The following is a 21,259-nucleotide window of genomic DNA, read 5'->3' as shown; positions in this document are numbered from 1 at the left end:
TGTAAAAATACGAAGTGAAGCTATCACATAGTTGTGATCATCTTTTCTTATGTTACTATTAAAGAAACATTTGACAATTTTATTTCAAGTGTCTGATGAGGAAAAGTTATACTGTGCATAATAAATGTGCTCAAACTTTTGCTACACATGATTTAATTGTTTCACTTACTACTGTTTGGTCAAAATTACTTAATCAGTCACTGATTGCTTTAAATGCCCTCTGTCCTCACACTTTTTATTTTAAAGCAAGCAAGAAGTCTTGTGACATTGTAAGGGAGCCCTAAGTTAAAGAGATTTGTTTTGTTTACAAAGTACAATTTCCTAAGGAGTAATTTGTGGCAACCAAGGGGAGTGAAGTTAATACAGAATACAGCTTTAAGCACATTAAATGAAAAATGAAAAAACTCAAAACCAAAAGTGATGTAACTTTGGTTTCAGTTCACTGATTTTTCAGGGAGGGGCACTATGCATGAATAACTTTGATTACTTTTAGCTTGGAGATCAGGCTTGTTTTGGTCTTCTGGAGATGATGGTATTTCACCACTCTTCTTTTTGCAGACCACTGATCCAGCTCTTGCTACTTTTGTGAAGATGAACAATATTTTCTTTTGAAAGCCCATTTTTGTGGCTAGTTTTGGTCTGCCATAAATGTCAGTTCTGTGTAATCACAAAAGTACTTAAAATGGTTCGGGCTCATTGAAAATTTAGGGGACTAAGTGACCCACTTACTACTTTTTGCTTTTCCTAACCCTAGAAATCACGGTGTTTCTAAGGAAAAAATACCATTATGAAGCTGAAATAAGTAAAGTTCTGTTCTTTTTTCATGCAGATCTTACATAGCCTTGTTTGGTTTTACTGACCCCCTCTTCTCTGTCTTCTTATGTGACAGGATAAAAACTCACTTTTTAAATACTTCAAAAATAATGAATTCAAAGTATAGAAAAAGATTATTCTGGAAGAATTCCTATTTTAATCAGGAAATTGTACAGGAAATTTAATACAAACGTCTGGCTAGCATAATGAAAGAGAATTAATTTTAGAATAGGAGAAACGAAATTTTTATTCAATGATACTTAGCAAGACAGTTTCTTTGGCTAATTCCTGTTTATCTTAGATTTATTGGTTTTTTGGGGGGTAATGTTTTAAGGAACTTTTTTTTGCCATTTAACATTTCGAATTAGTCACACACTGTAAATATTTTAAAACAGCAAAATACCACTGTGTGCTAAAGGGTAAACTTTTGTGATTAGCTGTTATTTATACTTTGCATTCCTGTAACTTTTTCAGTCAGCAAAACAGATTATATTACAAATGATCCAGTTGAGTTTTTGACCTTTTGTCAAAACTGGCTGTTGGGAATAAATACCAAGAGTAGCTGTAGTTGGGAATAACATAAAACCCCTCAAATGGTGTGTCATGTGTTTGACAGCACATTATAGAAGTTTTACAGAGCAATACAAGTCACAGTGTTTGTTGAGAATTCAGTGGTTGCTGAGTAGAGCTGCATCCACAAGTCCTGAGCCACCACTTTGTGTGAGCAGGATAAGAAGCTGTGCAGGGACACAGTGCAGCCATCCAGAGTCACCTCCCAGTGACTGCAGCAGCGTCAAAGAGCAGTAAAATGTTCCTTGTACTCTTCTCTCTCTCCCCATTCCTCAAACCACTGAAACATTCTTCCCTCTGGCTACTGGGGTGAGTGAGTGCCACTTGAGGAAAAATGGCATTAGGAAATGATAACGTTTCCTTTGGGACATCATCAAAAAAAAACCCCAAACCCTCAACAATTTCCATGTCCATGAATGAATTCCTCCCTTATAACAGTGATTAAGTAATTAGAGACAAAAGTTTTAGCTGCTGTTCTACCTCTAATGCAGCTAATTAGTTAAGATACTTTCCTATCACTTCTAATCAAAAAGGGGTTTGAAGAAAACCAAACTTCCAGTTGTGTAATTTCACCTGTATTGAGTGAAATAACTTTTTTTTTTTAATTTCAAAGCCACAATTTTATGCTCCCTGAGCCCTCTGCACCAGTTATTGCCATCCTTGCACAAACTCATTGGCAATGACAGAATCAGCTGTTTGAAACTTCTTTCTAAAATCATTAGCATCCCTAAGAGGACATGGAAATATTTATAGCTGGAAATGTGTGTCATTGTAGTAAATAAAGGAAAAGACAGTAAAATATGGAAGAGAAACTTGCATTGAGATGTTGGCATGGAATCAAAAGAAGAGCAGCTCACTCAGTAAAGTTTAAATCAGTTAAAACCAAACATTCACCAGATACATATTGAATGGCAGTCTGAAGAAAAGTCCAGGATATTTATTGTTCTACTCTGAACTATTGCCTTGTTTTTAGAAAAAATATCTTTCAATAGGAGTGTAGTGGACTAGAATGTGGAGTATCAGAAAGAAGGTAGAAAACATACACTGATTTTTGTTTAGTTATTGAACATTTGTTGTCTCTATAAAAAGAGGCAGGGGCAGAACTTCCCAGCAGGTGACACTATGGCACCACTTTATTCAAGAGCAGCCTCTAACGCCCAGCAAACGCCACATCCTGAGAAACTACCGGAGAGCTCCCAAGAAAAGAACCAAGCTGAGATGCTCATCTGAGCCACCCCTGAAGCTGCTCTGTGACAGTGGCTGTGCTAACAAAGACCTCGGGTGGAAAGGAGGAGCTCCTTGGCTCCTTTTACAGGAGCTTCAATTTGGGACTGCTGGATGCTGACTGCTGAGTGTCCAGGAATGCTCTCTAATGGAATCATGGACCCTGTTCATGAATCAGGGTCATTTACCAGTCCTAGAGTTTCATGTGGGTATATGAAATTATTAGTATTTTACAATAGATGTTCTTCTGTTACAAGTTGTTACATAATGTTCCAAGGACTTTATGAGTAGGATTGTTTGGATAAATGGTATCATTTGGTCTGGTCTACTGACTAACTTAGAAATCAGAGCACATCTGTTTGAATACCTTAATTTCTAGACCTCAGGACCTGTGTGATTTTGGGTTACAGTTTCCTTCCCTTTCCCTTCCTTTCCCTTCCTTTCCCTTCCTTTCCCTTCCTTTCCCTTCCTTTCCCTTCCTTTCCCTTCCTTTCCCTTCCCTTCCCTTCCCTTCCCTTCCCTTCCCTTCCCTTCCCTTCCCTTCCCTTCCCTTCCCTTCCCTTCCCTTCCCTTCCCTTCCCTTCCCTTCCCTTCCCTTCCCTTCCCTTCCCTTCCCTTCCCTTCCCTTCCCTTCCCTTCCCTTCCCTTCCCTTCCCTTCCCTTCCCTTCCCTTCCCTTCCCTTCCCTTCCCTTCCCTTCCCTTCCCTTCCCTTCCCTTCCCTTCCCTTCCCTTCCCTTCCCTTCCCTTCATTCTTCCTACTATTTAATGCAGACAGTTTTGTATCAAGTACAATTTGGAAGGTTTGATAAAAGTGCTGTAAATTGACTTGACTGAGGGTCATAGGGTCAAAGGAATTATAAATATGATTACAGGCTGAATCCTAGTAAGATATGAATGCAGTATTTTTGAAATGTGCTGATATTTTTGCTACTTAAAGCAGTTTTTAACTTACGCACATGAGAATACTTATATGTGACTTAATTAGCTGAAGAAATGGGCTTATATTGTTCTATTAGTGTAACAGAAATTATGCAAATTGCAGAAGAAAATGTTGTTAGTTATTATATCAACCAATGAAATACATTATATACTCCCTAGACAAGTTTAGGAAAATACCTTTATGCTTTACAAAACCACTGTTAGTTATTTTAATCATCTGTTTCAAAAACAAATTTTGGAAGTTCATGAACATTGAATCCATTATCCATAAACTAAGGAACATTTAGGTGCTTGCATGCAGTTCTGGTGACACTGCACTCGTGCACTTGAGGGCGCAGTGTGGCACCAACTAGCTCAGGTTTCTCCACGAAGAATGAGGTCTTATGAGTGAGTCCACTTTGTAAGGTGCAGGACACAAAAAGTTGGAAAAATTGCAACAAGTAGTGTGAGAAATGCAAATCCTGGTTTTCTGCTGCCTTTGATTTTCTCATTTTCTGATTTCTCTATGAGTGACACTGCATACTAATTAGTAAAATACTTAGAGAGCTTAAACCAAAAGTGAAGTCAATAAATCTTTAGCTAGATTTTTCTTTGTTTTAAATAGAAACAATATCTTCTTTCCTTTCCTTTCTCAGAGTGCTTTTCCTTGCAGATTTGTAACTTAAATTTGGTACATCACACTAAGGATAACTCCCAGACTCTTTGATTCAATAGGAACTTTTATAGGGTGAAAAGGGAAAAAACTGTTTTACAGATGTACAAAAGCACCTTAATTATTGACAGAATCAAAGGGAAACGTGAGCTTTTGGTTAATGCAGGTGTGCAGCTCAGCTTCACCATGTCTCTGTTATCAGCTCCCCTCACATTACAGGTTTGGCTAATTTCTTGTCAGGCCTTTCCATGCTTGATGGAAGCTTGAGTGGGTAGGTTAGATGTTAACAGTGAGATTGCTTAGTGATCTCTGACCAGAAATCCTTTGAAATATTTTCACTGATCCATCTGAGGGAATTAATCATATGTAAGCATGTCACCTTTGGAAACAGAACTGAAAAACACAGGGCTCTAGCCTAGTGGTTTAAACTAGTTTAAAGGGCCACTGGAGTGCTGCTGTTCTCCTTTTCCTGCTGTGTGTGTGTTCCCATTTCCTTACATAGCCCTGCTCCCCATCTGAGCTCCTGACAAGCCAGTGGCAGGTGAAAGCAGCAGGAAATGCAGGCTGGGGCTCTGTAGCACCCCAAGGCCATCTGCCTTCTTGTCACCTCCTCCCTCTGGCCAAACCCTATCCTCAGCTCCCTTGGCCACTGGCTTGCTGAGCCATTTCAGTGCACTGAGTTGGCAGAAAACTAATACAACAAAAGTGAATAATTGTTCTGCTGACTTAATGCACTGAGAATGCTCATATTTTCCAAATTGTGTATTGGAAGAATCACTTCCTATATGGATGTCCTGTTCAACCCCCAATTTTCTGCCTGTCCTGAGTTCTTCACATGGCAGAGGCTCCACATAGCAGATTAGCAAAATGGATGACAGAGTTACTACTGGAGTGTTTTATCTTAAATATCCATTTTCCATCTTTTCTCAATCATAGGGACTCCTGGCATCATACCAACATAGGAAAAAAAAAGAACCAGAAATAGAAAGAGGAATCATTGCTTTGGTAAATCCTAAAAGCTTCAAGTAACCAATGGATCAGAGACTTTGTGATTAGGGCTTGTATCTGAAGGAACCATCTTTAGATAAAGAGAATGTAGAGAAAACAGGATGTGGGTATAGACTGAAGGCTTGTACATGCACCAGCACAACCTCCCCAGAACCTGCCAAATTATTATTCTTTAATTTTTTTCTATTTAGATCCTCAGTTTATACTGTTCCTGAGTCACGCATTCACCTTGAATGCTGATGATATTGTCATATAGGCAGATGTAACTTCCTCAAATACTGAGAAACAGAGCAACCAAGGAATCATGACAGAATTTTCAGCTAGGAAAAGAAAAAAAGAAGGGTCTAATAATGCCAAATGCATTTAGTGTGCTACAGGTGGCATTGTTAGAAATGCATACCATGGCTAATTTCTGTTGACACCTCACCTGATATAATACAGATCTCTTTAAACTATCTCACATAATCAAGAGAATTCCTTTTTCTACAGCAGACCTCCTTCTTAGGGGTGAACCTTAAAAGCACACAAAGATGAAAGCCACAGAATTGTGAAAGAGCCATAATTTATAATAACTTGGGTGGCAATAAAGAAGTGTAATGATGGCTTCAATGAAATAAAATTGAGATCGTTAATCTTTTTAGGTGGAACTTGTTTAAAATTTCCAGCAATGTGAAAGAAAGAGACCTCTAATTGAATTGCCACTTTGTGCAAGTGGGGAGGCAAAGACACCTGTGGTAGATAGCTGTGTTTTGTTAACAGAGTGGTAATTGGCATCCCACTGTTAAGATACAGTGTCTTGCCATCTTTCCTTTTCCTCTTTGGTCTAACAATTTCAGAAGATTTTACACATTGCCCTGACTGCTGTTGGAAATTGTTTTAGTATTAGTAACTATTAGTATTAGAAATAGAAATGGTGTTAGTTTTTGTATTAGTAACTATTAGTATTAGAAATAGAAATGGTGTTAGTATTAGTAACTGTAGCAAAATTTTCAGGACCTCTTTTAAAAAGCAAAAAAAACCCCAAACCCTCATGTGAAAATGGCTCTATTGACTGAAGTGAGGAAGGAAAAATGTGAAGCTCAAATGTAGTATAAAGGCTTAAGTCGAAGAGTTTTGTTATTTTTCTAATAAACATAAACCAAACATGTTTGGTTTTTAAGTACAATAAGAGCAATAAAAAATCCCATCATTCTCTGCCAATTATCACTTCAGGCTGTGATCTTGTCAGAATTCATAAGCTCCCAGTGCAGTATCCAGTACTGCCAGGAAATGTTGGTATTGATTCCCCTGAGTCAATGCTTTATAATGGTTGGGGGTGAGGCCACCCAAGGCTCTGTCACATAATCCTGAAGCCCTGCTTTGGTCTTTACCTGTGTCAGGGCCACCATATGCAGTCTGTAAATACAGAAGGAAAAGATTTTTTCTTCCACTGTATTATATTGGTGGGTAGCCACTGCTGTTTTGGAACTCTCACAACAGGCTGACTTTTCAGGTGCATCTCCAAAAGTTCCAATTATGATGATTTTTGCCAGTCAGGCATCCCCTCCCAGGACCTCAGTGGTACTATTGGTGCTTTGTTTCTTAAAAATCCACTGCCACTTTCAGGTAAAGGAGAAAATCTGGAGACACTGTGGAAGAAGATGAGTAAATGGGATTTAAAGGCAGTCCCATTTGTTGTATTTTAGTTGCAAACTGAAAAGTCAATGGAGGAGTTGCATGGCGTCAGAAAATAGTTGGTTTTGATTTTTGAAGAAAATGTTATGTTTATATGTATGAGAAAAAGTGCTTGATTAGAAAACTTCACAGTTTACTATTAAGTGATGCTGCTTTTTACTCATGAGGAGAAGCTTAATGGCTGAGACACTGCAGGGAAACTTAGATATTTGTTCTATTCCCAGGTCCTGGGTAGTTTATTTATGTTGTGACACATTGTTTATGATTCTAAACTTTGCCTTAGTGTTCTTTCTACAGAATGGTCACTCTCTTCCTTAATTTTCTCTGTGTAGGCTGGAGGCTGTCTGGAGCAGGGACTTCTCACTGTATTACTAAATGCATGCATCATGCCTGACACAACCAGAGCTAATGTGGTTTGGGTAAGTAGATATATATTTAAAGCTACTGTTTTAAAAAAAATATTGTAAAGTGCTGCTGCTGAATTGGAGTGCTTCCAGTTAAAGTTACTTTTATGTCTGGTTGTAGAGAAAATGTTTCACAGTGAAAGCTATAAATTTTCATTAACCAAAACCAACTAAATTTGCCACAGGTTTCCAACTTCAGCTTATTATGTGTCTTTGAAAGTAAAGTATTTCTGTTATTTGTAGAGACTGAGCTGCAAAATCCATAACTGCTCGAGAAATTATGTAGATATGACGGATCCCAGAATAAGAAAGATGGAGGGAAGGAAAGAGCAAAATTTTGTCCTGAATAAACAGAATGTGAGAGAAGATTTTGAACTAATTTAAGACTGTAGGATAAAAGAGAAAATTCTATTTTTTCCCTTCTGTGACTGACTTATGATTTCTTACCATTGTGCTCATATTTTATAAAACCCAATTAAAGATATCAGTTTGATTCCTGATATAGTCATGGCCACTATTTTATCATAAATCCAGCTTTTTTCAGGCTAGCCTCTGGTTAATGCAGATACAAAAATAATACAACTATGGATCTAGGTGCAAGCTAACTTTTTCAAAATAATTTCTGATAGAGATCTCTTTTCATTTGACTGTGACATTCTGTAGAGATTCCTAATTAGCTAAATCTCTTTTAAATTTCAGTTTTAGATCAGAATCAGAACAGTCAGTTGTTTGATTTCCCACTGGTAGGGAAGTGAGTGAGCAGCTCCATGGTGCTTAGTTGCCAGCTGGGGTTGAACCATGACAACTCATTATGTAAAACTTTTCTTCTAGAGCAGCTCTGAGACGCACTGAGCACAGAGTCCAAAGGGAAATATTTGCATTGTGCCTGAACTATCTCTGAAATTTATTAAACCTAGTTTTGTGATAGTTCGGAGGTAGTGCCTTGATCTGAACTTTGAAACTTAATCTTCAATTCTGCCTTTTTTATTTCTCTTCCTCCTTTATGTTCCCTAAGTGGGCAGAGGTGATGGTGTCATGATCACATTGCTGTCTTAACCAAAATTTATATTGCTTTATGAAGTGGAACTTCACTGGCATTAATTAAAGATATGATCCCTGCTTGTAGAGAAAGAAAAAAAAAAAACAAAACAACCAAGTGATTTGAGATCTTGCTAATCAAAGTTCCAATCTCTGCTGTGAATAATTGACATGAGATCCAAATTTCTGTAAAGTAGCTTTAATTTATACTTATGAAAAGGACAGAAGCCACAGGAAGCTGGTAAGAATTTGCTTTGAGATATTTCCTCAGGTTAGGGGCCTTCTTCATGATAACAGTTGTGAGGCTTATTGTTACTTTAATTTAAAATTCCAGAAAACCTTTATATTTCAGGACAAATCAAATGTAACATGCATTGTCCTTAGGGACCATAGGAAGAAGAGATTGAACTGGGGCTTATAACAAATAGTAAGAAAAAAAAAAAAATTCTCAGATATCTTCCTGCACAGGTTAATAGATGTTCATCATTGGTATTAAGTCTTGCATTATGTCGGAGCCAGAGCAGGAGCTCACAACCTCCAGAACATCACTTCCTACTTCTTTTTTCTGCTTGTTTGTCATCAGCATATTCCTTCCTTCATCTTCTTCCCTTGGCTCAGGAACTCATCTGACACTTACCATGAGCTAATTCAGCTAAATCTGACTAAATGAGCAGAAAACTACAACCCTCCAAAAAAAAAAAAAAAAACCCCAAAAAAAAACCCACCACAAAAACTCCAACCAACCAGAACAAACACTGCTCCCCCCTGCTCCCAAACCCTCAGTTTTTTTCTGCTTAGTTGGGGAGTTGAATGATCTCACTAAAAGTCAAGTGAGTGGCAGAGACTGTGCAAGGATGAAAACATATAATTGAAGAGGGACCTATTCTCTCCATGGGAAATTATATCTCACTTCAGTTACAGGGCAGGAACTTCTGTTATTAAATTGAAAATCTAGGTGTAATCCTTTTTATTTTCTAGTGAGTCTCTCCTTCTTGCAGTTAAAAAACTTTTAAAATGTTACAATATGTATTAAAAAAAGTCAAATATTAGTTTGGAATGTTAATTTTTTTTTCTCTTTTTAGAAGACCACCAATACAAAAATCCAATATTTGTGAATCATGCAAGCTGCAATGACATTTTTGGTATCTGCTGCAGTCTGAGAAATCTGTTCTATAGGTGGAATTAACAATTTACTTTTCTTTAGCTTATGCCTAATTTTTTTTATTTGAGTGATCTTGCTTAGGAATAAAATAGTCAGAATTTGTGCCTTGCCAACACAAAAAAATTAGGCATCTCAGGAAATGCCATGTCCCCATTTTTTTTTTTTTTAATTAGTTCTCCTTCTACTGCTTTGACTTGTTAGTGACCAGTTCTGGTCATAGTTAGACCAGTCTGATTTCCATATCTCTGTCTGCACATACTTGACTTTGACTGTGACAGTTTCCTACCTGCTATACTGCAGAGTCTGGTGAAAATTCAGCTGCTGTGAGAAACATGTGGCACCAACACTCTGTGATGACTCAAGAGCTGGCAGGGAGCCCTATAGTTTTGCTGAGTAAGTTGTTATTCCTGAGTTTGAAATTTAATGGCTTATATTTTTGCTGGACAAACTTATACTATGATGTGAGAGATATTATGGCTTGCTTTTAATTTTCACATTCTTTTACCTGTGACTTTTTGTGTTGTTTTATAGTATAAGTCTAAAATAAGAGTTTAAAAACAGTGGTCTCCTTTTCAGAATCTGAGAATCTTTCACACACCTCTTTTTCTGAGTTGTTTCTGACTACTACATTGAATTGTAAAGCATAAAAGAAAGAACCTGATGCTATTTTATTTTTTTTTAAATGATCATAATAGAAAGTATTATGAAATAAGAACAATTTTTGCTGGACTGAATTTCTGTTGCAAAATTCCGAGATATTTCAGTCTTAAACAGGGCATTTTTTTTGGTACTACTTGTAGAAACACTACATTGTACAATATGAAATAAAAAACAAATTTCACAAGGTTTTACATTTTTCTTTACAGAGATACACTCAATTTTTATCTTAATCTTGAAATATTGTAACAACTCATGGGATTAGCTTAAAAAGACCTCAGTGTGCTGCTACCTCCACATTTGCAAACGAAACTTAAGAAACCCAACCTGGGCTCGTTTTTTAAAATTTTTAATATAGTTCTGAGTATACAGTTCATTACTGTCACTAAAACACTCAGATTTAGCTTGACTTAAATGTCAGAAAATATTATTCAGGTGTAGAAGACACCAAAGATCACATCTAACTGTTCTATTGAATCTTAATTAGCAGGGAGACCATATAAAACTCAGAAGCTTCTGTGAACTAAGAAAACAACCCTGACATTCTCTGCTCAGTTCTGGATATTTGTTACTGACTTTGATCTCCAGTGATAATCTCCAAAGACCCAGGATTCTGGCTTGCCTAAAAATTGGGTTTACTTTCAAACTTTGCTGTTAAGTCATTATTAGCAAATAACTGGAGGGACTAGAACCTCATAAAAAGCATTTTGTATCCCATTACACGAGTTAGAGTTCAGGCAACAACATTACATAAAGCAAAGCTTGTTTCTTCTCTGCAACTCAGTTTACTTAGTGTTAAATAAATTCTGTGCATTGACACTCTGTCCTGTGTAGGTTTTATAAGAATCAGCAGGTTTTGTGCAGGTCCCATTATATTTAGACAATATCACAATATTTTTAAAAGATGTAGTAACCAAATATTTGTGGAAAGGCCTAATGCATCTTCACTTGAGATAAGACCACAGCCCACATCATAGACTCTTCTGGCAAGTGAAAAATTGGATTTTTTCTTCTAGATTTTCTTCTTTGATATTTGTTCTTGGCAGGATTATTTCTAATTAGATTGTTCTTTTTCCCAATCTCAGAAGAGACACCTACATTGCATGAACAAGCAGACTTTGTAGCTCGTGCATCTGAACTGCAGCTAATAAAGTGCACTGACACGGCAGCTAAATTTGCATTTTTAAGAAGTCCATTGTCACGACTAATTACATAATTTCCCTTTGTTATGTGAGAATGTTATGGGAGCAATCTGTGAAAGACTCTGCATCAAACTTCAGATTATTTGGATTTTTATTATGGTTAAGTTTATGAATTTGCAGTGTGATCTTGAAAAATATTTCAGATGCTCAGAAGCCTGAGGTGAGTTTTATTTGAGAGGGCCACATTAAATCTTCTCTCATACTTCTCTTGTAATTTAATTGGCACCATATTACCTGTATTATAAAACATTATTGGGATATCAGTATATATATATATATGTTTCTTCCTGACATTTCCACTGTTATGAAAAGCAAAGTTGAAATCTCATGTCAAAGAAGTTGGAAAATATGGTTGTGTTCATAGTCAAACACAGGAAAAGCAACTCTAAGCCTGTTTTCTCATTTCTGCTTTGAATAAGTAAAAACCATTCCTGGTATTTTCTGGACAAGATATCTGCCAAGATCAATGAACTAATATACAGGTTTCTGTGATGTGCTGAAAAAGTAAATGCACCAGGGAACCTTTCTGAATATTTATGTAATGCCCCTGTTGCTATGCATTCTGTGGGAATGTTATGTGTGAGGACAAGTGGGATCAACACTTGGATGCTGAAAGTGATGCTTGGAGAGGATGAGATAATTTACCATTATGAAGTTGGGTTGGAAACCTTTTAGTTGGCTGCAGCACACAAGCCCTGCTTACTTTGTATTACTGAAGCCTGTGTTAATCACAATGTTGTAAGCAAGTTTCAGTCAGTGTTCAGCTGGCATTTTTTATCCTTTTTTATCCATTTTTATCCATTTTTTAGAATGGAGCTGATACAAACTTGTAGTTTTCAGTCTGTGGGATGTTCTGAATTCCACATTTTGTTTTCATCTCAGGATATGAATCAATGCACTTTCCAAAACAATTCTTAATGCAGCTTTGTTTAAACTGACACACTGCTGACAAAAATGATCTGTGATAGTCCAATATCAATTTTCCCATGGCTGCTTTGCTGTGTAGAACTTCATTCTGGTGTGTTCTGGGAAACTTCAGGTAAGTAACTGTGTGTCCTCTGTCCTTTGGGAAACAGAGTGATACCATTGTCACAAAACATACAGGACACTATGAACACTGTAAGTTTTACTTCTGAAGTTTAGTAACAATCTTGCCAATTTTACCTTTTGCTTTGCATTATTTATGTTTTCCTACATTTTGGATTGCATACTCCATTTAAAGGCCAAATCCCTTTATTTTCATAGCCATTTTTTCAATGTTTTCAGGAAAAACATGTTGAGGTGTAAATTTCAGACCATGACCTCACTCTGGTGGGTCTGCTTAAAAGCTGAAAGAAAAGAGATCTTATCCCAGAACTCACTATCTCTGTGACATTATTCTGTGGCTCTTTTGACAGAGAATAGTCAGTCACACTGATTGTGTTAGATCTTACTTGGATTTATAGGTTATCAGTTGCTGTCTGGGCAAATCTTTCTGCAAAACCTGCTGAAAACTGCTGTGCCCAGTGTTTCTGTTACATTGTCAGGAGCAGCCCTTCAGTGACGTGGATGTGTCCTGAAGCCCAAACTTCACAAGCTTACCTAGATGAAAATTATTTTATATTTTCTTTTTATAAAAGAATTATTTTCTTAATGATTCCTGTATTGGATAATGTGACTTATTTTAATAATGTTGGGAAATAGAAAAAAGAAAAAAAAAAAGCTAGGGGGGCTGACTTCTATGAATTTGTGTTCCTAAGGCAATGATTTTCAATAATTTTTTTTTTGGTGACTATTGATTATTTTTTGGTTCTCATTGATAAATACTAAGGGAAAGGAAATAGTACGTGTTCATCTGGTGTGCAGGAAGTGCAGTTTGACACATCCAAGTGGCTTTTAGGATCCTTATAAATAATTACATTGGAGTTACTACAACTTAATTTTACTTTATTTAAGAAACAAGGCAAAATGTAGGTACTTATTAAATTGGCTTCCAAGAAAGAGGAAATGTAGGGCATATAAAAATATGTTGCATTTAGAAATCCATATAAACATGACTTTTCATTGTATTCATTGTTTTTCTGCTATAGCATATATTAATTTTTAAATTTTCTAATTTCTACCTTTTACTCTGTTTCTAGACAAAGTCACTCTCTTGTAGTCTGTGACTATCCACTACTCCCTTCAAGAACAAATTATTGACCATTTTTTGAGTTTACTGTTGGTGAAGAAGCCATTTAAAATAATTTTAGCAGGATTGGCTAAAATCCATAAGTCACATGATATTTGAGCTTTTTATCTTATTGAATTCAGGAGCTGAAAGTGACATAGTAATAAAAAGTCAGAAGGGGGAGAAGTGGATCAATATATTGCTAAATTCTTATTGAAATTCTTATGCTTAGACTGTTCTGGGCGGTTTTATTTCTGCTTAACATTTGCTGAGTAAAAGTCATTGCCCTAGAGATGCAAGATTTATTGACACACAGAGATGAAAATGATTAGCTAAAAGGTTTCTGCACAAAGAGAATCAGAATCAGCTGAAGCACTACAGGGTGGCTCATATACAGGAGGCTGAGAAATTTCAAATAAGTTATTAATGTTCAAAGCTGAAAGCTGAGGTTGTTAATATTATACCAATTGTTTATTCTTTGCTTTCTTTGTAGGGACCATAAAATTCTGAAACATTTCAGCTATATATATAGGCTTATATATTCTATACACACACATTTTGCTTTTTAGAGTTCATAAAGGCTTTATTATGTTTCCATAGATTTATTTTCTAATTAAGTACATGGTTGTTTATTTATAGATACCAGCTTTTGAAGAATTGACTTTATGGAATTTTCCTGCAGTTCTGACAAAGGTAAAGCTCTATGACAATATATTCTGGTTCATTAGAAATCATGCACACTCATTTTTTATTTGATTTCATATGCCACATACTCAGCATCTTGGTACACCCTATTTAGCTTTTCAAACATCTGAAAGATGTCAGCATGATTTGGCTTACAGTGCACATGAGCCTGCCAGGAACACAAGGCAGAACCTCTGTTTTTTGGCCTAATGAAGAGCAGGTTTTGTCCTCAGACTTGACTTTCTCTTGACTTTGTACAGGCAGAGTATAGTAAAGCCTGGAAAGTTTAATTGTCAGACAGATCAAATTGAATTACAGCGTGGTTCAGTGCTCTCAGAAGTGAAACGTAGGGAAAATTCATCTTCTAACTAGGTGGCATTCAAAATCTTACTAAAGCTACCTAAAATCCCAGTGTCACCACATTTCTAGTGATAATCTCTAGTGGGCCACATTTTGCTTCCTTCATCCTGTTGCTGAACGGACTGTCACCCCCAGGAAATTTGTGCTACTCTGTAAAACATGCTGTGTCCTGCCCTGGGCTGCCAGCACAAGTGCTGGAGGTGGTTCTTCAGCCACAGGGCCTGGGATGAGCAGAGAAGGTGCTGGAAGCTGTGCCTGGTGCCCTGAGTCAGAGCTGGGCTGGAGCAAGGAGACCTCTCCCTGTTGAGTCTTGACCAAAGGACAGGGCTTGATCTATCTTGCTGTTTCTTCTCATTAAAGCTGGAACATTCTAAGCAAAAAATACTAAATAAAAAAGATTAAATACAACTCACAATTCAGAGAAAATGAGATGAGAGATCACTGAACACCAGACAAACCTGGAAGTATTGAATAATTATATATACTCTTGGAGGCAATGTTGTATGAAATTTAATTCTGGGTTTCTCACAGGTTTTAAAACTCTGAGCAGGTTTTATTTTGAAATAGAAATGATTAAATATAATTTTTCAATAGTTTTACATGATTAATGTAACAGGCTGATTTTCCTTTGAGTACATCATAAATACCATTCACATTGGTGTGCTATATATGGAAAGCTTTATTGCTGCAGCACTTTATGAAATTATTCTTTGGAAATTATAGATATTCAATGAATAATTCAAGGGAAAGAATAAAACAAAATCTAATAAAGTCTGCGTATGACTGAACTTTGACATTATTACAGTAAATGTGTATACGCAAACCTCGCTGTTATTGTGGAAAAATGATCCAAGTAGAGACTGACTTTTGTAAGAAGAGATGTTTCCACACTTTAATTATCAGAGTAGAAACGTGACAATTATTAAGTAATTGATAACCTGAACACCAATCACGCTTTCTTCTCTTTCCAGAGAAGTGAAGAGCAAAAGACATAAAAGATATAAAAGATAAACTGTTGAGGAAATACTGGAATTTTGCCTGGGGTTCTAAGCATTATAACATTTTCTGTAAGTCTAAAATACTCCTGTAAATCAGAAAATTGAAAACCTTGTGGGAAGTCACATTTAAGAGGAGTATACCAAAAAGTGCCTGTACCCTTTTCTCCCTTCTCTACTTTGGGGAAACTACAGGGGTGAGGCAGAGGTGGTTACAACAGGTAGGGAGTGGAGGTGAGGAGAATGGTGTGGTCTTGACTAAGCTGGGAAAAACTGGGACAAGTAATGAGAGAGACTGAACAGGTACCATCTTGGTGCTATTTTTTTGTGTACAGCTGCAACCCAGTTTCCTGCCCATACTTAATACTGTGCTGTGGAAAATAGTTCATAAGCTGTTTAAGATGTGCTTTAGGCTGGTATGAAGTGTCCCAGCCATGAACATCTTGTTTAACTCCTTACAGGAGCCTTGAGTAACTAGAAAGTGCACAGAAGGATACCCCAAAAGCCACTCACAAGTTTTTACAGTCTCACCATCCTAAAGGACAATGGAGCAGGGCAAGAGAGGGGCATTTCCTTTTCAAAAGGGTTAAAGCTGATTTAGCACCATACTCTTATGTGCCCTGAGGATTTTGTGCTCTCTCCCTCCTCACTGCAGAGGTGTCGTCTAGAGCTTGACCTCCTGGCTTAGCATAGAGGGGATATGAATGTCTGCAGTAGCTTCATGTTATACACTGACCTTAGAGACATTTTTAGGCAAAAACCCCCCATCACTTCAATGGTCCTTGAGCCTGGGAAAAGGACAGAGTCCAAATAAAGCTCACCCTGTATTTCAAACAGATGCAGCAGTTTCAGACATTTGTTAAGAAAATAAAGGCTTGTAGCTCCCCTCCCTGAAATTTCCTACAAATATGTCAAACTTTCCTTTTTTTTTTTTTTTTTTTGGTGTATAACATGGCAGCAATTCTTTAGTGACTGTAAATCAAAGTAACTCCACAGATTTTAAGGGTAGTATATGGATTTATTCCAACTGGTGGGCTCGTGAGTAACTTCAGTGGTCCCAGGGAGATTTATGTTAACTGGAAGATCTGATCCACTGATTTCAGTGGAGCTGTCCAACTCTCTCCAGGTGAAGAGGTGCCTACATCTTACTACAAATTTGTCAAACTAAAAAAAGTGATCACAAGACACAGAAAAAACAATGTGAATTTGACGTATTGATGACAGTCATGGAGTTTCCTTAAGCTGAATGGATCTTTAGGTGTGGAACTGAGTCTTGCTTTCTCCCCACTGTAGATCCCAGCTCTTCACTTTGTCTTCAACTTGAATCAAATGAACAATCTGACTGCAGGTGGACCAGGCATATGCCATGGGACTGTGATGCTGCTGAAGTCCCTCCACTGAAAACAATTGACAGAGTTCTCTAAAACTAATGTAAATGAGAGTAGGATCAAGTCTTTTTTCTGGTAGTGTTTGTTTGCATTAGAGAAGGGAAAAAAGAGGGAATGGTGAAAAAACAGGTAACAAGTGTTCATATTTGCCTGGAAAAGGCACTCGTGCTTCTTTGGAATTGCCTCCTGATTTGTTATGAAACTCTAAAATTTTTAATTTTAGTTAAGTTTCATGACTAATCACAGTTTGACAAATATGGAAATTCATAAGTGTGGGGGAATTGATGTGCAGTAGTTTTTGTTCTTTCCTCTGTTCAGTTTGAGGATCTGCATGTTGATGTATTTATTTTGAATTAATGTTTATTTCAGTAAGCTGAGGGATTTGTTATGATTATTATGGAAGGGCCTGGTATATATGTAAATGAAATGCAGAGAAGTAGGAGAAAGCAACTAATATGCTATTGGAATTTGAGGATAAGTTATCTTGATCAAAGCTTCTAGATAAATATTATTCCACATAGCAAACCTGTTTCCTCCTTGTCTTAATGAATTCTTGTATTGTAAATTTGTGTAAGCGAAATTGATTTGGAACACCAACATTAGTTTAGTCAGTCAGTTTATATGTTACTGGAATATTTTCAGTTGCAAGCAGGGTAACAAATGTCCACCTTATTTTTAAGGAATTTAGGGAAACAATATTCTTGTCAATGTGTGGTGACTGGGTGAAGATCTGGGTGCAACTAATTTTTGTTTCAATTTATTTTGCTTGCAAGGATTTTACTTATCTAAACTGCATAGAAATGTAGTTTTAGGAGACTTGGTTCTTTATATATAATATAGGGAAAGTGCTTTTTTTGTTTGAAGAAAACTTGTTTCATTGTGAGTTACTTTGATACTTGCAGTGTAAACAACACACAGTGGGATCAGTTATCAAAAAGGTGACTTTCTAATTCAAGTTAAAGGCTGAAATGATGAATTTCACATCTGTTAAATAGACTTAATTTCTGGTGACATTATAAACTGAAAAGGGCAACCAACTCCTTCTTCATCACATACAGATCTCTCCAAACAGATTACAATTTAGAATGTGTTCAGAACTGAAGGTAAAACTGCTGAATGGTCTGAAGAATGCAACTACCCTGTTAGGGGAATGTTTGCTGACTTTTTAGGATTTTGGCTCACTTTCTTGACAGATGTTGCTGGATGCAGTTTTACTGTTGTAGAGATGGGCAGATACTTGGTATCAGTAAATATCTACAGTAACTTGCATTATATGATACCTGGTAAGAGTCAGTCTCCTGTTCTGATATGTTCATCCACTGTGTGGTTGAAGGATGTGAACATGAAAAACATACATTCATCATAATTTATGATTAATATGTCCTATGAAGGACACAGTCAAATTTCTTATGTCAGGGTGGGCTGTGGAATTATTGCCAGTGTACACTCTCAAGGAAGCATTGACAAGTTATAGCTTTATACATTATATAGCATTTATACATCTGTGTCCAAGGTGCAAGAAAAAATTTGGAGAATCAAGTTTGTAATGCAGCTTTTCTGAGGGTGCTGCACAATGACATTCCTGCAGCTTTGATGCATTCTGTAACAACTACTTTGCAACAGGACTTCCTAGTGCTGTATGATTTCTTTTCATGGTAATCTGCCCCATCTGTTTCACAGACACATTTTTAGTCCATTTCCCTCCAAACCCCTTTTCTTTCTTCAAGGTAGTGAGCATATATCTACTATTTGTACTTATCTGATGAGTCTGTTATAGTACTCATCTAATAATTTCCCTTTCTTTTTATTGCTTGTGAATTGTGAGATATATTCTAACTTTACAGCTAAAATTAATTTGGAAGATTGTTTTCATAGCTGATTATTTTTATATTCATTTCTGAACTATAATTTATGTGCTACTAGTTGAAATACTTTGTCATGGATACACTTCCAAATCTTTCATTTAATGATATTTTCAAAGACATTACAATTGTTCCAAAGCTTTCTAGCAGAAAAATACACTTATGGAATAGGCCTAGGCCATTTGTTTATCTTGTGGTTTTCATAATCTGTACCAGCTCTGGTCTACATTTTCAGAGAAGTTTTTTTCTCTTCCAAAAAGACACTGTTTGTTTTGTGTAAGACCCAGCTCCAGACTCTGAACCACTGCAAATTAGCAAGGTGGCATCTGTGGAACAACCACACCTCCTCCTCAGTGGAACAACCACACCTCCTCTCAACTGTCACCAATTCTCTGAACCTGAGGAAGAAGAGGTCAGGAAAACATGGCTGTAAAGGCACCACACCTTGACCCTTCCAGAATTGCATAACTGAGAAGCATAAAAAGAATTTATGGTATAAATGCTCTTTTTGAAACATTTCTACTAAATAGAAATACACTGCAAAATCAGAGCTAAGAAAAGGACAGAAAGAAGTACTCAACTTACAGAGGCTGACTTGTTTTCCAGCATTGTTATTTTGTAGTCCTTCCACTTCATCTGACAATTTTCTTGTGAGTTATAACATAACTCTCCATCCTCACAATTCCTTTTGTAAATACCATAATTGACTACCATTCAGAAAAATGTGATTTCTTCTTGACTTATGTTCTAAAGGGGTCAATCATGGGCTTTGCTCTGATAGAGAACTGGCTTCAAGATGCTTTGAAGATTGCAGCACAATCCCAACATTTTGAAAACAAGGATTCAACAATATTCTAATATCACTTACAGGAATGTGCTGAGATCTTTGTTCCTTTTGAGAGAGGGAATGTCAGCAATGGGAAAATCTGAGGGGCCAAATCTTTAGCATTGTAATACTTTGATAATTTCTTCCTTACATTTTTTTCCTTCTCCTGAGATTATTAGTTCTGTCTTTTACCTTGCACTTGTGCCCAGTACATTTTAATTAAAATCCTTTTCCCAGAATAGAAGGAAAATGATAAGTATGAAATTTTAATGAAATGCTTATTTTTATGAAATATTTATACTTTTTCATTCTAGTAAACATTTTTCATTGTCATTTTAGGACAGCAGGTGCTTGAAGGGCTTTTGTTTTGTATTTTCAATGAAAGTTTGATGTTATTTGATGTAAATATCTTCTGACAAGCTAAGGGTATCGCTGGGTCATAGCAAAGGTAGTCACCCAGAGGACAGATTCACTGAGGTGTGCTGTCAGACTCATTTTCCATGCAGCCAGTCATTTAATAGGCAAGATGGTATCACTCCTGTTTAATAAAATGAGATTTACATTGGAGAACCAACAAAGAACCTTGCAGAGTTTGACATTTACTGTTAGACAGAGAGAAGAGTGATGCAGTTGCTAATGACTGTGTTGTCACCAGGTGTCTAAGAATCAAACATTATGGCAACAGGTTTTTTACTCAGTCCTAATGATTCTGTTTCAACAGTGAATCAATGGGCAAAACAGAAGCTAATGTCCTGTTCAGGTGTACCTTTAGCCCCACAGAGCTTATTTCTGAGAAAATCTCTGTTTTCTGAGTACTTTATAGCCCATTTTAAGTATCCACTTACATGTCTAGGAGGAGCAAGAGGGTTTTGATGTAGAATGCAATGTGGCAAATGATTTCAGAGGGCCAGCTGATGGGAAGATGGAGTCTAGTAACCAGTCCCATTCCTTGAGTTCCATCCTCATGGTTTATGAATAGAAGGACCTTCACACTGTTTGTCCTGTATATTATCATTAAAAAACCGAAAAGTTAAACTTGACCAAGGCAGAGAATTTCTGTCCACGTTGTACTGGATTGCAAACAGTATGTTTTATGTTTTGAGTTGGTGCCATCCATGGAGGTGCACTGGAGTTTGTCACACATGGGGACTGCAGCATGTGTTTGACCCTCAGAGCTCTGAGACAGAATCTGTTTTGTATAAGCAGCCCTGCTAGTGAGGTCTGGCACGTGGCTCTCTCTCCTTCAGGCAGGTCTGGCTGCTCAGTTCCCTAAGCACTAAGTGTGATTCTATCATTTATCTGTCTTTGCTGGCTCTCAGAACCTGCCATGCCTTCTACCATCTCAGCAGCCTCAGCCTCCCTTGCAGCTGTTCTCAATAGCACCCAGCAGTAATAGAAGGGATGGCTGAGTACAGACAGACAGAAAATTCATCTTCTGTGGGATTTTTTTGTGTTCAGTAAGAAAGAACACTATGGAGCATTGAGCCAGTATGGCTCCAAAATAGAAAGTCACAGAGTACTGCGACCAAAAGAAGGGTTGCTACTCTGATCAGGAATAAATAAACTGGGGAGATGCTCTGTGGGACCAAAGCAGAGGTAAGACGTGTATCATCTAAGATGTTTTCTCCTTAAAAGCACTGGATTTCTTCTG

The 21,259-nt window shown here is 36.9% G+C and overlaps 1 protein-coding gene across 1 annotated transcript in view; it reads left to right on the top strand.

Moving 5' to 3' along the window:
- Nucleotides 1–12,243: 12,243 nt before the first annotated feature.
- The window catches only part of ADAMTS2 (ADAM metallopeptidase with thrombospondin type 1 motif 2), a 222,915-nt gene continuing 213,899 nt past the window's right edge, over nucleotides 12,244–21,259 (top strand). Inside the window, exons 1-2 of the mRNA XM_053990728.1 lie at nucleotides 12,244–12,383; nucleotides 14,133–14,186. Coding sequence (XP_053846703.1) covers nucleotides 14,159–14,186 — 28 coding nt within the window. The 5' untranslated portion in view covers nucleotides 12,244–12,383; nucleotides 14,133–14,158. The remainder of the gene's footprint in view (nucleotides 12,384–14,132; nucleotides 14,187–21,259) is intronic.

The sequence above is a fragment of the Vidua macroura genome, chromosome 15 (assembly GCF_024509145.1).
Source record: "Vidua macroura isolate BioBank_ID:100142 chromosome 15, ASM2450914v1, whole genome shotgun sequence".
NCBI classification, from domain to species: domain Eukaryota; kingdom Metazoa; phylum Chordata; class Aves; order Passeriformes; family Viduidae; genus Vidua; species Vidua macroura.
This window is presented reverse-complemented; position numbering and strand designations above follow the sequence as displayed.